Raw genomic sequence first — 14,073 nt, 5'->3', positions numbered from 1 at the left:
ATTTCTTCATAGAGCTTTTAAAAGCATGAACTTAGCCCAACCATTTGTCAAGAAAGGGTAGTAAAAGTAATAAAAAAATTGAATGGGACTGGTTATCTGACTAAAGAATCAAAAATATTATCACTATTATATATTTTTAATTTTTTTCCCAGGTAGTGTTGAATAGATTTGCATAGTTTTTGAGGCATATTACGACCTAAGAAATTAAAAAAATATTTAATCAATACTATTTATTTTGAAAGAAAAATGTAAATATGTCATAAATGTTACAGGATAGTTAGTCGAAAGTGCTATGGGTGGGAGAGCCGAGTCTGGCGAGCACCATGGAAAACTGTAGTCTCCTTTTGGATGATAATTGTACAAATTTGTACTTAGATATCAATTCAAGTCTACCGACTTACATTGAGCAAGATATTCAGGTCTGTGGTAAGTGGGAACCTGCACAGCACAACTTATTCCAGTTGTCAAACTTATTCTTCGCTGCTGCTTTCCTAATACCGAGAAGCTACAAACCTGGAATTTTCATTTTGCGGTAAATTTTCTTTTCTTTTTTTGTGTATTATTTTATGAAATTACAATATTATAAATTTGTGGAATTAGAAAAATAAGTTAATTTGTTTTAAACATTAACTTTCAATAATGTATTATGAAAATGTTAAGTATTATTATACCTTATTAAAGAAATATTTTTTTATTTCTTCAAGTGAATACTTTTATATATTAAAACAAAAGAAAAAATCCTATGTTTCACCTGATTGTTTACAAATAACAGTAATAAATAGTAAATGGTGTGAAAAATATAATTGATGTTCATTTTAACTTTAGAACTGAAAATTAACAGAGTATACTATTGGCACTTGTGGTGAAATATAAAAATTGATTAGGCTTTGTCATGATTAATATCGTGGTTAGCCAGGAACTTTTAAGTAGTTGCTTTAATAAGCATCCAAAAAATAAAAATAAATAAATAAAATGAGTATCTAACTGATGAATCAGGAATAAATCTGGTCATAACATAGTAGCATCCAAGAATATCATATGGTCAAAAGAATCAAGCCCTGTAGCCAATGTCTTCCTCCAGGCCAGAATGGGTAGTTATTGAACTGATTATTTCTTTTTCATCTCTCTCAAAATTAACTATATTTTATTCCATTATTTATTTTATTTCTAAATCTAAAATATTTATAATTATAATAATAATGCATTTCATATACAATGAGTCAATTGAATAAAAATTAAATAAGTAGTACCTAACCAACATTTAAAATAATAATACTTTGAGCGATTGGCCTTTTCACCTTATTCAATTTACAAAATGGCAGCCAATAATTAAAAATAAAATAGAGTAACAAGTTATTGATTCAGTTTGCATACTCAGGTAAAACTTGCTAACCTAAGGTGAATGTAGAAAAAGTATTTATCCAACACATTCATTAAACTTTAATACAATCAAAGAAATTAACATGGGTAGCTCAACTTCAGAAATCTAAACAAATTTCATTATTAGATAAATGTAATATAAAATTTTGGAAAAAAATATTCCAGACAGGGATGAATGAGTGGATTAAATGTTATAGAAAATATATATAAGGAGATGGTCAGGGTTGCGGTCAAAAGTGAAACAAAAATAGTTACAACTATTTTTGTTTCACTTTTGACCGCAACCCTGACCATCTCCTTATATATCAATTTTTACGGTCAACTATATATACATATATGTTGTAGAAAATAGGTTTTATTACTTGCTTTGTAAATAAAACTGTAGATGCCAACACTATGACACTACTGGGAACAGCAGTAACAAGCATGTTTCTTTGTTCTGAGTGCAGTTGGTCGTGGCATTTATCAACAAAACATATACTCTTTGTTTTTGTTTATAATACCCTCCCTAAATTCCACAACAAACTGGTAGCAGTGGAAGCTGCAACAAACTGGAGCGTGGTTTAGTGCGAAAAAGGTTAAATAATGAGTATAATTTACGTATATTAAAGGATAAGTAAGATTTGTGATTTTATTTAGGACTAACCACAGAAATCGAAACACAAAGAACATTGGATGCCACAGTGTTCAACATTGAAAAGCTTGCTGCAGAAAATTACAGGATCTGGTCAATGAAGATTGAAGCGTAATTAGAAGCAAAGGACTTATACGAAGAAATTATAGAAAAAGATCCACCGACTGAAGAAGATGCAGCTTGGAAAAGAAAAAACAAACAGGTACTCTCTACCATTATTTTAACGGTTAGTGACGATATATTGACTAGTTATGAAAAGTGTGCAAAAAAGAAACACAAATAAGTTGATGTAACTTATTTAATCGTGCCAACGTTTCAGTTAGAGTTTCTAGCCTTCATCAGGGCTAAGAACACAACAAGATAACAACCAATTAATATAGAAAATAAAATAAAAACAGAATGACATAAAGTATAAAGGAAATAAAATGTATACATATACTCTCATCACTTCATTTTATTAATTCCATTCTATAAAATTATTCACTTTATGTCATTCTGTTTATATTTTATTTTTTATTTTCTATATCAATTGGTTGTTATCTTGTTGTGTTCTTAGCCCTGATGAAGGCTAGAAACTCTAGCCGAAACGTTGGCGTTATTAAATAAGTTACATCAACTTATTTGTGTTTCATTTTGACCACATCCACAACCATCTTCTCCTTGTACAAGTCATCCTTGGTCAACTATCTCTCATAATTGTGCAAAAAAGGTTTGGGAAAACTAAAAGACAGATTTGAGTGCATTTCAGAGGAGAAAGTGATTGATTTAATGTTTGACCTTGCCAAAATTATGAAAAATAGTGGTGAAACATTAGATGAATATCTTATGAGGTTTCTATGTTTACTTCAAGAGATAGCTCAACTGGGTAAATCCTTAACAGACAGGAAATTGGTGAGATATATCATTGAAGGCTTTCCACCATATTATGATTCTGTTATCATCACTATTTTGGTAAATATTGATAGGGATATTAAATTCAGTGAAGTAAGGCAAATGCTTTTATCATTTGAAAGAAGGAATGAAGAAGCATTAAAGACATATCATAAAAGGTGAAACTTTTGTCTATAAGCCTGCTTTATTTGTAAAAAAAAAAGGAATGCTGGTTTAACAAAGAAAATAATAGACGACACAAGAGAAATGGACCCTCAGAAACGCAAAAGCCTCAACCAAGAAGACAGCATAGAGCATCTTTGGCTAAATAATTTGCCTTATGCGCAATTACCAAGGATATTAAGTATCTGGTGGGGGAAGGAACCAAAGAAAGATGGAAAGAGTACCGATAAAACTCATCAAGGAAAAATTAAAATGAAGACGCACAGCAAAAGTAATAAAAACCAACCTAACTTTCAGAATGTTTTGATTCCAAAATCACCTGATGACCCATTATATGTGACCGAGTAGTCTTTGATAAAAACAGATGTTTCATTTTCAATTGAATCAGGGAAAAGCTTAACACTTTTACCACAATAATCTATACATGAGACTATTTCGTCATCATCTGACATTTGTTGTAGATCTGGTGTATCTTGTTCTATCAGTACAGGAACTTTGTCTTCAGAGTCTTCATAAATTTCTTCCATAATTCCTTCCTGGGAAAAGATGACATTATTTTCCTTTTCAAATTCTTTTGTTCCTTCAGATCCTTCCTCAACAAAATACCTATTGTTACTGTCAATAGCACACAAGGCAAATTCCGTCACCAAGGATGCTCTATGCTGTCTTCTTGTTTGAGGCTTTTGTCTATCAGAGAGTCCATTTCTGTAGCGTTGTCTATTTTTTCTATGTTGAACCAGCACTCATTTTTCAGGTGACTTTTTTTTACACATAAAGCAGACTTTTGGACTGAAGTTTGGCCTTTCTTGAAATGTTTCTAATGCTAGTTCATTTCTATTAGTTGTATTCCTCCTTTCAAACAATAAAAGCATTTGCCTTAACTCAGTGAATTTAATATTACTATTTACAAAAACAGCGTTAATTACTGGGTCGTAATAGGGTGATAAGCCTTTTATAATGTACCTCACTGATTTTCTATTTGCCAAAGATTTACCTAGTTGGTCTATCTCCTGGACTTAACACTGAAACCTTGTAAGGTATTCATCAAATGTTTCACTGCTGTTTTTCTTAATTTTCGTAAGGTCAAACAGCAAATCCATCACTTTTTCTTCAGAAACTCCCTCAAATTTCTCTCTTGGTTTTTCCCAAACCTTTGGACACTTTTCACCTCTAATCAACAGCAATATATCATCACTAACCGTCAAAATAATGGTAGAGAGTACCTGTTAGTTTTTTATTTTCCAACCTGCATCTTCTTCGTCTTAAATCCTTTGCCTCTAAGTACGCTTCAATCTTCATTGGCCAGATCCTGTAATTTTCTGCCAATTTTGTAATTTTGATTTCTGTGGTTAGTCCTAAATAAATCACAAAGCTTACCTAGCCAATAATATATGTAAATTACTCTCGTCTTAACACTTTTATGCGCTAAACCACACTCTGCTACCAGTTTGTAGTGGAATTTAGAGAAAGGTTTCAAAAACAAAGACAAAGAGTGTATGTTTTCACAAATAGACACCATGACCGACTGCCCTTAGAACAAAGCAGCATGCCTTTTTCTTTGTTCCCAGCAGTATCATAGTGTCGCCATCTACTGTTTTATTTACAAACGAAATAATAAAACCTATTTTCTACTACCTTTTCCTTTCTCTGCATTCTGTTCGCTAGTGACATCTGTTAATACAACACACATTCTTTGTCTTTTTGTTATAAAACCCTCTCTGATTCATGACATAAAGTACTCTATTTCTCTTATTATACCTTTACCAAGTATACTCGAATCTAATGACATTTTAGACTCCTGAGATCTTATATATTTCATCAGACATTTGAAATTTATTGAGCACTTCAAAGTAGCCATAGGTTCAGAAATAAAATATCAAAAAGGATCAATAATATTATTAAATTTCAATAATATTGATAAAAATAGTACCATGTTTGTGATCTTAATGTTACTCACCATTTTACTAGTATAAACCAATAATCCAACTTTCTATTTTGATTCTCGGAATGACTGACAACAACCTAATTAATATATATTTTGTCTATTTCAGAGCCTTGTTGAGTGCAGGGTTCTTTGTTCAAGCAGTCTGGTCAGGAGTGCATATTTGTTCAGGAGACATTGTTACCTGGTCAACAGCTCTTGGTATCTTAAATTTCCTACATACTATTGGTGTTTTTGTGCAACTCATACCACCCTCTCTCTCACCCGAACTAACTGATTTATATGTGAGAATGTTTAGCCCTTTGAAAGTTTCAAGAAAGCATTTTAAAGAATTGACAAGAGAAGCCAGCATCCTTCTACTGGAGCAAGGAGAGGCTTATGCAATAGAAGATGTTACGAATGCAGATGAGAGATTATCTATCTTGTTGAAAGGAAAGTAAGTAAATTAATTGTAGTATCACTTAATCAATATTTAACCCTTCTTCACCTATTATAAAATTACCAGTAAATATCGATAACACCTCAACAGTATTGTTATATCTGAATGGTATGAACTTCATTTGTAATTATACTAATAAACAACTATTATGATAGTGCCAGTTAAGAACTTTTGGGTTTCGCTCATACAGCATTTACATTTATCTGAATCATTTAATAATAATTGTTAGACACATAAAATATGAACCCTGATTTTATAAGACCAATGCTTAGTTAAAGTCTGTGGATTACTAAGCCAGAAGTATTAAGAATTGAAGCATGAGGAAATTGGATGGTCAACCCTCATTCCTTACTTGGATCTCCCTGAAAAATGTTTTGAAAATGATGCTGCATAAAAGTGCGTTTCGGTTATCACTCAAAAATTAATAAATATAAACAAAAAAGCAGTTCTAGCAATTCTCACAAAACATATGTTGCTGAGCCCTCTCCTAGGCCATTACCAAGGCTCTTATGATCCACTTGTGGTCTGTGGACCACCAGTTGGGAACCACTCGTTTAACCCCTGAGTTACAGCACTCCTTGATTGATTTATTTATAAAAATGTAAACACTAGCATAAGTTGTGTTAATACCCATTTTCTACAGTTTCATCAATAATTATTTTTTTTTTAAATCTTAATTTTGATTTCCTATATAAATATTTGAGAGAGATATAAATTGCAATGATAATAATGCAATATAAATAAGTCCTTTTTTGTAATGTAGGAATTGGAAATGTTATTGATGTATTTTAACTTTACTAGTGTTCTAACCCTGTAATGGCAAGGCTTGAAGAAGAAACAAAACTCCTAAGGGTGTGTCAATCTGACCTGGCAATAATTTATTTACATTTTTGTGCTATTTAGTAAAGTTTTAATAAAGTGAAATTTATAAAATATGTTACAGAATATTTAATACTGAAACAATTGTAGCTCATACAGAAAAAAATTACAAAATTGAAAAATATAAAATGGATAAAAGAAAATAACTAGTAATTATATATATAAATAGTTGACCGTATTCATTCAAATTATGAAGAAGATGATCAGGGGTGTTGTCATATGAAAACATAAATAATTAACAACTATATTAGAAAAGATGGTGGAGAGGGGGGGTGCGGTCAGCAGAAAAACACAAATAAACAAAAGATTATTTATTTGTGCCAACGCTTTGAACTTATTTTCAGGTCTTCATCAGTGCTATAAAAACAAAAAGAGACAAAAACCATCATTCAGAGAAATAGAAAAATAAAATAAATAATAGACTAGCAAATTTGGAGATATAATTTGGAATAATTATAATAAAATAATGATTGAACTGTGAAAAGTGTTTTTTGAGGAACTCATCTTTTTCTACTACCCCGCCATTACTTGTTTCCGCGCCCTATATTAGGTTCATAGTAAGTGTCTTAGCAGTGTCTCAACCACTCCCTTTCCCTCTCCATCTTCCAAGTTATCCGGGATTGGCTTTTACAATTTATTGGAACCCTAATCTACAGAAGAAAAAAAATTGTGTCAAATCTGAATAGGTATAGAAGATATAGTATTACACAAGGATAGCAGTGAATAACTGATGATTTTTTTTTAAAAATTAAAACACAACTTTCTTAATGAACTTGAAGAATAAAAAAAACGGACTAATGCATTCCATTAAGACATTAAGAATCCTGTTTAATCACTAGAATTGTGTGAGATTAAAATATCATTTTCTGAATACAAAAGTTCTATCTATATCTCTATTTGGTATCTGAAATTAAACCAAAATTGTAAATATAAATGGAATGAATTAATTATGTTCGATGTTCTTATCTGAATATATTATTAGTCCTTATTAACGTAAAAATGTGTTAATGTTTATATAATACAACTGTTCATTTTAAATTGGCTATAGCAGACTGAAATAAGAGCTAATTAAAATTATAATATTTGCCTATCTAATTGCCTAAATGTTTTCACAGTATTATTGATTGTCATTAACAATTTTATAACGTAAAAAATTAAAAACTATAGTTAAACTTTCATTCTAATCAATTAAATACTTAAATCAACTTTTAAAAATAATCTATTTTCAAAATTATCGATTATTATTCCTCAGAGGTAGAGTACTGAAGCATTAGCGAACGTCTTGATATCTCGAGTTTAGTTTCGTTTTGATCAGCTGTGATAAAGTATCAGTGGTAAAGAAGTTGTGATTTGCTTTGGATTTTTATTCTACGACTATGATTCACATCAACGAATGGATTCAAGATTTCTTATTAAGTTCTGAAGTGACTTACATAGAAGAAAGTGGTGTTAGGCAGTTTCCGTACCATACTCATTTAATAAGTTACTGGCTGTTCTTGATATTTTGGTATATATTTTGGGTTTTGTTGAGTATGTTCAATATGTATGTTGCTCGAACTGTCCCTTCTATTTTCCTCGGCCACACACCTCTTATACATCTTAGAAGGAGTCAAAACAATTCATAAACTTTTCAAGACCTTAATGGAGATGTTACTTGTTTTCTTAAATGTTGATATTTTTTAACTACTCATTTTTGTTACCATGTAGTTTATAGGGTAATTGTTATGTATTATTATAAACGGTCTTGGGATTTCAGTTGTTATAGCACTAAGATATTGGTGATGCGTTATAGAATTATTTAATATATATAAATGATGTATTGATATATATTTCTAAATATTTAAATTACAAAAAATAATATTATTTTAAGTATAGTTGTTATAGATTTCATAGTTTATTTATGATGGATGTTAGTTTACTAGAAACTATTACTGTGATTTGGTTTTAGAATAGATTAGTTGTGTTTTAAGATATTACTCTCTTATCTAATTGTATTATAGTGTTATTTTATCTGTTAAATGTGCTTTCATATTTATTAAAAGTTCTTCCACGTTTTGAACTTTAAGTATTCAGATCTGAGATATGTGATGGTTTTAGGTTGAAAGTTAGTTGTGATAACATTCATCTCCATTATATTAACTCATATCAGTTCATCGATTCGCCCGAATGGGAAGCTGGTCATGTCACGAGTGATGAATTATTTCAGGTTTGTTTTATTCAATTATGCACTCAGTGAATTTTATGCTTAGTAAAGGTTATTATTATTATTATTATTTCCTATTACAGGTGACAATCACAGCAGAAGAAGAAAGTTTGTATTTGTGTTGGCCTAAATTGAAATTAGCTAGAGTGCTCAGACATAGGCCTATGTTGAAGATAATTTTATCTAATTTAATAGGTAAGTGCAGTTTTATTTATTTAGACCTGTTTTTAAAGAATTTTAGAGAATAATATTTCATTTCAATAACGTAAGGATTATTATTTCTGTTGACGCTAATCTCAATTTTTTTTTGTCATTTGATAAATATAGTTTTTAGTTAAAACAAGGCATTTTTATGTGTTATATTCGTATGCATTAATTTATTCATTAGAAGAGTTCCCTAATAACTTTCAAAAGAAAAGCTTTTCTTAGCTAAATTATTTATATTCTTCCTATGAAGCTAAATGAACATAGTATGCATATTTTCAATAAAACTATTATATAAATTATAACTGTTTTTCCCAAAGATGTTGTTTTGAATATAAACATTTGGACCCCCCATTGTTCATTATTAGAACTGTTTGTGATTCGATCAATTTATTTTGTCTAATCTTCGAAGTAATTTAGTACTCTATTTGTGAAAAAAAAACAACAACAAAAACTGTATGATTATTGCTGATTTCCGTTCAGTAAAATGTAGGTATAGTGATTAAAATAATTTTTTTGATATGTTGTGTTTTATTTTATTTATTCTTCAACAAAGTATTGTATTGTCGTTTTTAGGTAAGGATATAACGCAGAAGTTGTACTGGTTAAATGAAGCTGTTGGATTAACTGGGAGTTACGGAACTAAAGATGCTACCCCGACAGGGTGTGAACACCTAAGAAGAATGATGTCTCGTTCATTATCGGCAGATGCTGTGAACACTAGCACTAAGGGTCATGTTAGATCTAATGCTTGGCGTAAGCAAGCTGCTGATAAGTCTGATCTCCTGCTCTCTGATAGTGAGTAAACAAAGTTCTTTGTCTTTTTGGTACTTTCATATATTATATATATATATATATATATTTTAATGACCCTCTTCCTGGTCATTTTCTGAAATATGGATACCAGGGGAGGAGTGTGAGGATTATCTTGAGGTGGCAAACCTATTCTAACCATGGTGGGGAGTCAAGTTTTTCATTTCGTGACTGCCACTAAAATGAAAAAAATTCGACACCTTAGGCCTGATTCAAACCGACACTAGTTCCCAAGTGGTTAAGATCTGATCCTGAACCACATGAGATACGTGCAGCCTAGGTATTTTTATATTGTCCTAGCGACCATGTTTTGATGTGGATTAAATTCTATTTCTTTAATTGGATAATAGCTTTCAATTCCTGCTTGCTTCACTCCTCAGGAGATAGTTGTCATCATAGCTGATCTTTTTTAGATCAGATTTGTTGATAGAGAACAAATTAAAGCCTAAATTCACCTAAATACGAATCAGTTTTTGTCATGTTTTAATCCATTTAACTGAAAATATGTTCACAGTGCTTGTTTATTATTTTTTTTACATCACATTATTGATGGGACACTGAAATCATAGTGATACTATTAGGTAATTATTAGTGAGTATTTACCATCAACTAGAGGCTTGGTTAACCAAGATCTTATGTTTCTGGAGATTCTCAGCCAAATGGAAGAAAAGCCATTTTGAGACACTAATCAATGTAGGATTAAGGTATCTTCCTCTGCAGAAATAACCCTATTAAACCAAATTTGGAATGATCTTTAAAGAAGATAATCTGCTATCCCTCTTGGTCTAAGAATTACAGGGCATTTTCTCTGTTTTGGTAGGAAATTATTGTAGAAACTAGTGATGATATCATAAACAGCATGGAAAGGAAGCACAGAGATTAAAAATGTGGATAACACAACTTTAACTTACCATTCTACTTTAGACAAAAAATAATTTTTTATAATTACATAATCTAATTTTATTACAATTTTATAAATATTTTTAGGGATGAATAGTAAAAGTAATATCAAAGTTGTGATAAATAGGAAGTGAGCATAAGTCAGTAATCTGAAAAATGCATCTTTTTTTCTGATTTTAACAAATATTTCGGAAGTGGTTAACTTTAGAAAAAGCCTTTTTATATCCAAATTGAAGAACATTAAGAACTCTATAAAATATATCATATATAATACCTTTTCTGTACATCAAATATTTTTTGATCTGATCTCGCTTGAAAAATGTGAAATTTGTCGAAAATTTGTTATACCATGGCTTTTGCCCATATAAACTGGATTATATCTTGTGAACCCTACCTCTCATGATAAAATAAATTTTTTAAAGCATTCCATCGTATAGAAGATCTTATAATTATCTTGCAATTTTGTTCATGTTCAAGTTCTTTTATACAGTTATAGTGATAACAGTTAAGGTTAAATTCTAATGCTCTTATCCAAACATCAGGCACATCAGCAAGTAACAATATAAATAAAATTTTAACTTATCAAAGGATTAATTTATGACAAAATAAGAATAATAATACAAATTAATTAACAGGCTGTTGTGTTTCTAGGTATTAATTTATGACTGTTATAAAACAAATTTCGAAAAAGTGGTTATATGGAAAAAAAAAAATTGTTGAGAAATAGTAGACATTGTCTTTTAATTGAGATTCTCCTATGGTGAACAAAATAAAAACATTTTCTCTCATTATTTCAAGTTTCTGATCCCTATTTAGTCATCAGTACTTTTGATGTTATCTTCACTAGATATCATTGAACATGAGTACAACCAAATAAAAACATTATCTTTAATTTCAACTAAAAACTGTTCATGCTAGGTTTTATCATTTTCAAAAATATCATGTGTAAACATTTTAAAAACATGTAAAACTTATAAGTAAAAATAATTTTTTAAAGTTTTGAACCTTATAAAAAAAAAAAATAAACAATCCCTTTACTTTAGAATACTTTCATGCCTCCAAACACCAAGTTTTTCTTGTCATAGCTTAACTTGTTTTAATCACTCTTTTCAGTAATGCAAATTTTTTAATCTGTTTTAACTATTTTTTTTTTTAAATATTCTAAATTGCAGGCTTATGCAAAAATTAATCTTAGATAACAGATCACGGATTTCAGATAAAATTATCTATTATTCAGTGTGTCGAATAAAGATTGCCACTGTAATCATCTGCTATCCGTAAACAACAAATAACTTTAATTTATCTGTTATCTTAGATGATCAATTATTTGAATTATTCAGCAGATAACAAATCATTGATAAAATAAAACTAATTTGTGATCATCTGTTCATAAACATTGATAGTTACTATACCTCAAAAAACAAATACAGGTCTATAATATGATAAAAATCCAAAAAGTTTAACTAAATCAAAATGCGAACCTGCAATCTTAGTTGCTAGTATTTTTATTTTCTACTCCTCTAAAATCATATATAGAGACTCAATATGATGTAAATCTGAAATGTTAAACTAAATCGAATACAGTCATAAAATCAATTGTTTTATTTTTAGCACAGATGAAACTTTAGATAATTAATGAAAACATTATTCCCCTTATAGAACATTTATTTGAATAGTCAATGCCCCTGTGCTGAATTGTCTGCCATTGAGATTGTAGTGATAAAGTTTCATCATTCAGAGTCATGAAAACTTATTTCAGAGACATTGAACCAGTTTGAAATATCCTATTATACTTTTTTTTTCAACTACTGGTTGTGTTGTATCCATGATTCATGTTCCTGTGTTTATGCTTGTGGTCAAGAGGCTATAACCTGACTTTTTTTGATTTACAATTGTTATTTATTATTATTATTATTATTATTATTATTACACTGAGGGTCGGGAATCCCTTCCTCACTTCGACCCAATTGGATCTTTTGTGAGTTACCCCTCTTTCCACTAGAGATCCGATATGAATCCTATGCTTCTTATGAAGTTCAATAATTCTTTTGGGTTTATTCTAGAAATGTCTTCAGGCTCCATTCTGTCCTGTCCCAGATACTGTAATCTTCTGAATGCAAGGGCTTCACATTCACACAGAATGTGCTGTGCCTTTTCTTCATCTTCCATACATAGACGGCAGGTGGAATCCTCCACCAGCCTCATCTTCTTAAGATGATATTTTAAGGGGCAGTGGCCCGTGAGGAGTCCTGTTATCGTCCTCAGTTCATTTCTAGTAAGGTTAAGGTAAAATTTTGCCTTTTCCTCTGATATTTTAATGAAGAGCTTGGATTGTTTCATACCTGGTTTCAGCGTCCAGTATGTTTCCTTCTCTTTTTGTTCCCAGGAGTTAACCACATTCCTGATTGCACTTCCAGATATGCTGCAATATGGCTCAGGGCCAATTAGCATCATTTCTGATCCCTTCCTAGCTAGGGTATCTGCCACCTCGTTACCTTCAATCCCCTCATGTCCTGGGGTCCACATCAAGGTCAGTTTATTGCCTCTGGCTAATTCCTTTAGTCTCTCTAGGCAATTCTAGACTAGCCCTGATTTTATAGTATAGGACATTATTGCCTTTAAAGCAGCCTGGCTGTCTGATATTATATAAATCCTTTTTCCTTTTGGATTGTTTTTAATGTTTTCTAATGCCGCTATTTCTATTGCGTGTATTTCAGTTTGGAAGACAGTTGGGTATATTCCCATTGCTAGGGTTCTTTTGCAATTAGGTCCTACAACCCCAGCCCCTGCTTTTCCTTCCTTAACTGATCCATCAGTATACCAGACCAATGCGCCCTTCTCAAATTTAGGGCCTCCTTTCCTCCATATTTCTTTGTCTGGAATACATACATTAAAGTTCTTTTCAAAATCAAGTCTTTTGGGTAAATGGTCACTTAGAAGGCTCATCCATTCTTTTCCTTTTATCTTATTTAGGATCTTTAAGTGTCCTTGATAGTTTCCTGGTTTATAATTCCAGTCACGTTCTATACTTAAGACACTCCTTATAGCTTCTTTTTGTATCCAGATGTGTAGGAGAGTTAGATTCAGAATTGTCTCCATAGCTGCTGTGGGACATGTTCTGATCGCTCCTGTCACACTTAGACACGCCATTCTTTGTACCTTTTCCAGTTTTATTTGTGAGGTTTTTTCCTCTGTTTTCGGCCACCAAATTGCCGATGCGTAGGTTATCATGGGTCTTATAACCCTTGTGTATAACCATTCTGCCATTTTGGATTTAATTCCCCATTTTTTTCCAAATAAACTTTTACAAGTCCATAGGGAAGCTCTAGCTTTAACTATGACTCTGGTTATATGGGAATTCCACTTGAGTTTCTGATCTAGGATTATTTCTAAGTACTTCACCTCTTTTGTGGTATTAATCTGTACTCCTCCCAGTTTGCAATATTCTATATTAAGAATCCTCTTCCTCGTAAAGGGTACAATGGTGGTTTTGCTTGGATTTATGCTCAATCCTTGTTCTTGGCACCAATTCCAAGTGACCTTCAAGGCTAGTTGCATACGCTCTATCAAAGTTTCTTCATGGTTGCCTCTTATTATTATAGCCAGATCATCTGCATAACCTATAG

The 14,073-nt window shown here is 31.1% G+C and overlaps 1 protein-coding gene across 2 annotated transcripts in view; it reads left to right on the top strand.

Annotated features, from left to right (window-relative positions):
* Positions 1-14,073, top strand: part of LOC106689141 (blood vessel epicardial substance) — a 40,976-nt gene that overhangs the window by 4,073 nt on the left and 22,830 nt on the right. For both annotated transcript variants that reach the window (XR_010844770.1, XM_067052234.1), the window contains exons 3-7: positions 273-532; positions 5,119-5,445; positions 8,425-8,533; positions 8,614-8,725; positions 9,311-9,532. Coding sequence is in view for 1 of the 2 variants with exons in the window: in XM_067052234.1 (XP_066908335.1) it covers positions 324-532; positions 5,119-5,445; positions 8,425-8,533; positions 8,614-8,725; positions 9,311-9,532 (979 nt within the window). In the remaining variant the exon portion in view is untranslated. The remainder of the gene's footprint in view (positions 1-272; positions 533-5,118; positions 5,446-8,424; positions 8,534-8,613; positions 8,726-9,310; positions 9,533-14,073) is intronic.

Source organism: Halyomorpha halys, unplaced genomic scaffold (genome assembly GCF_000696795.3).
Source record: "Halyomorpha halys isolate HHAL.00 unplaced genomic scaffold, Hhal_1.1 Scaffold1284.1, whole genome shotgun sequence".
Taxonomy (NCBI): Eukaryota; Metazoa; Arthropoda; class Insecta; order Hemiptera; family Pentatomidae; genus Halyomorpha; species Halyomorpha halys.
The sequence above is the reverse complement of the archived record's forward strand: the minus strand, read 5'-3'. Positions and strand labels throughout refer to the sequence as shown.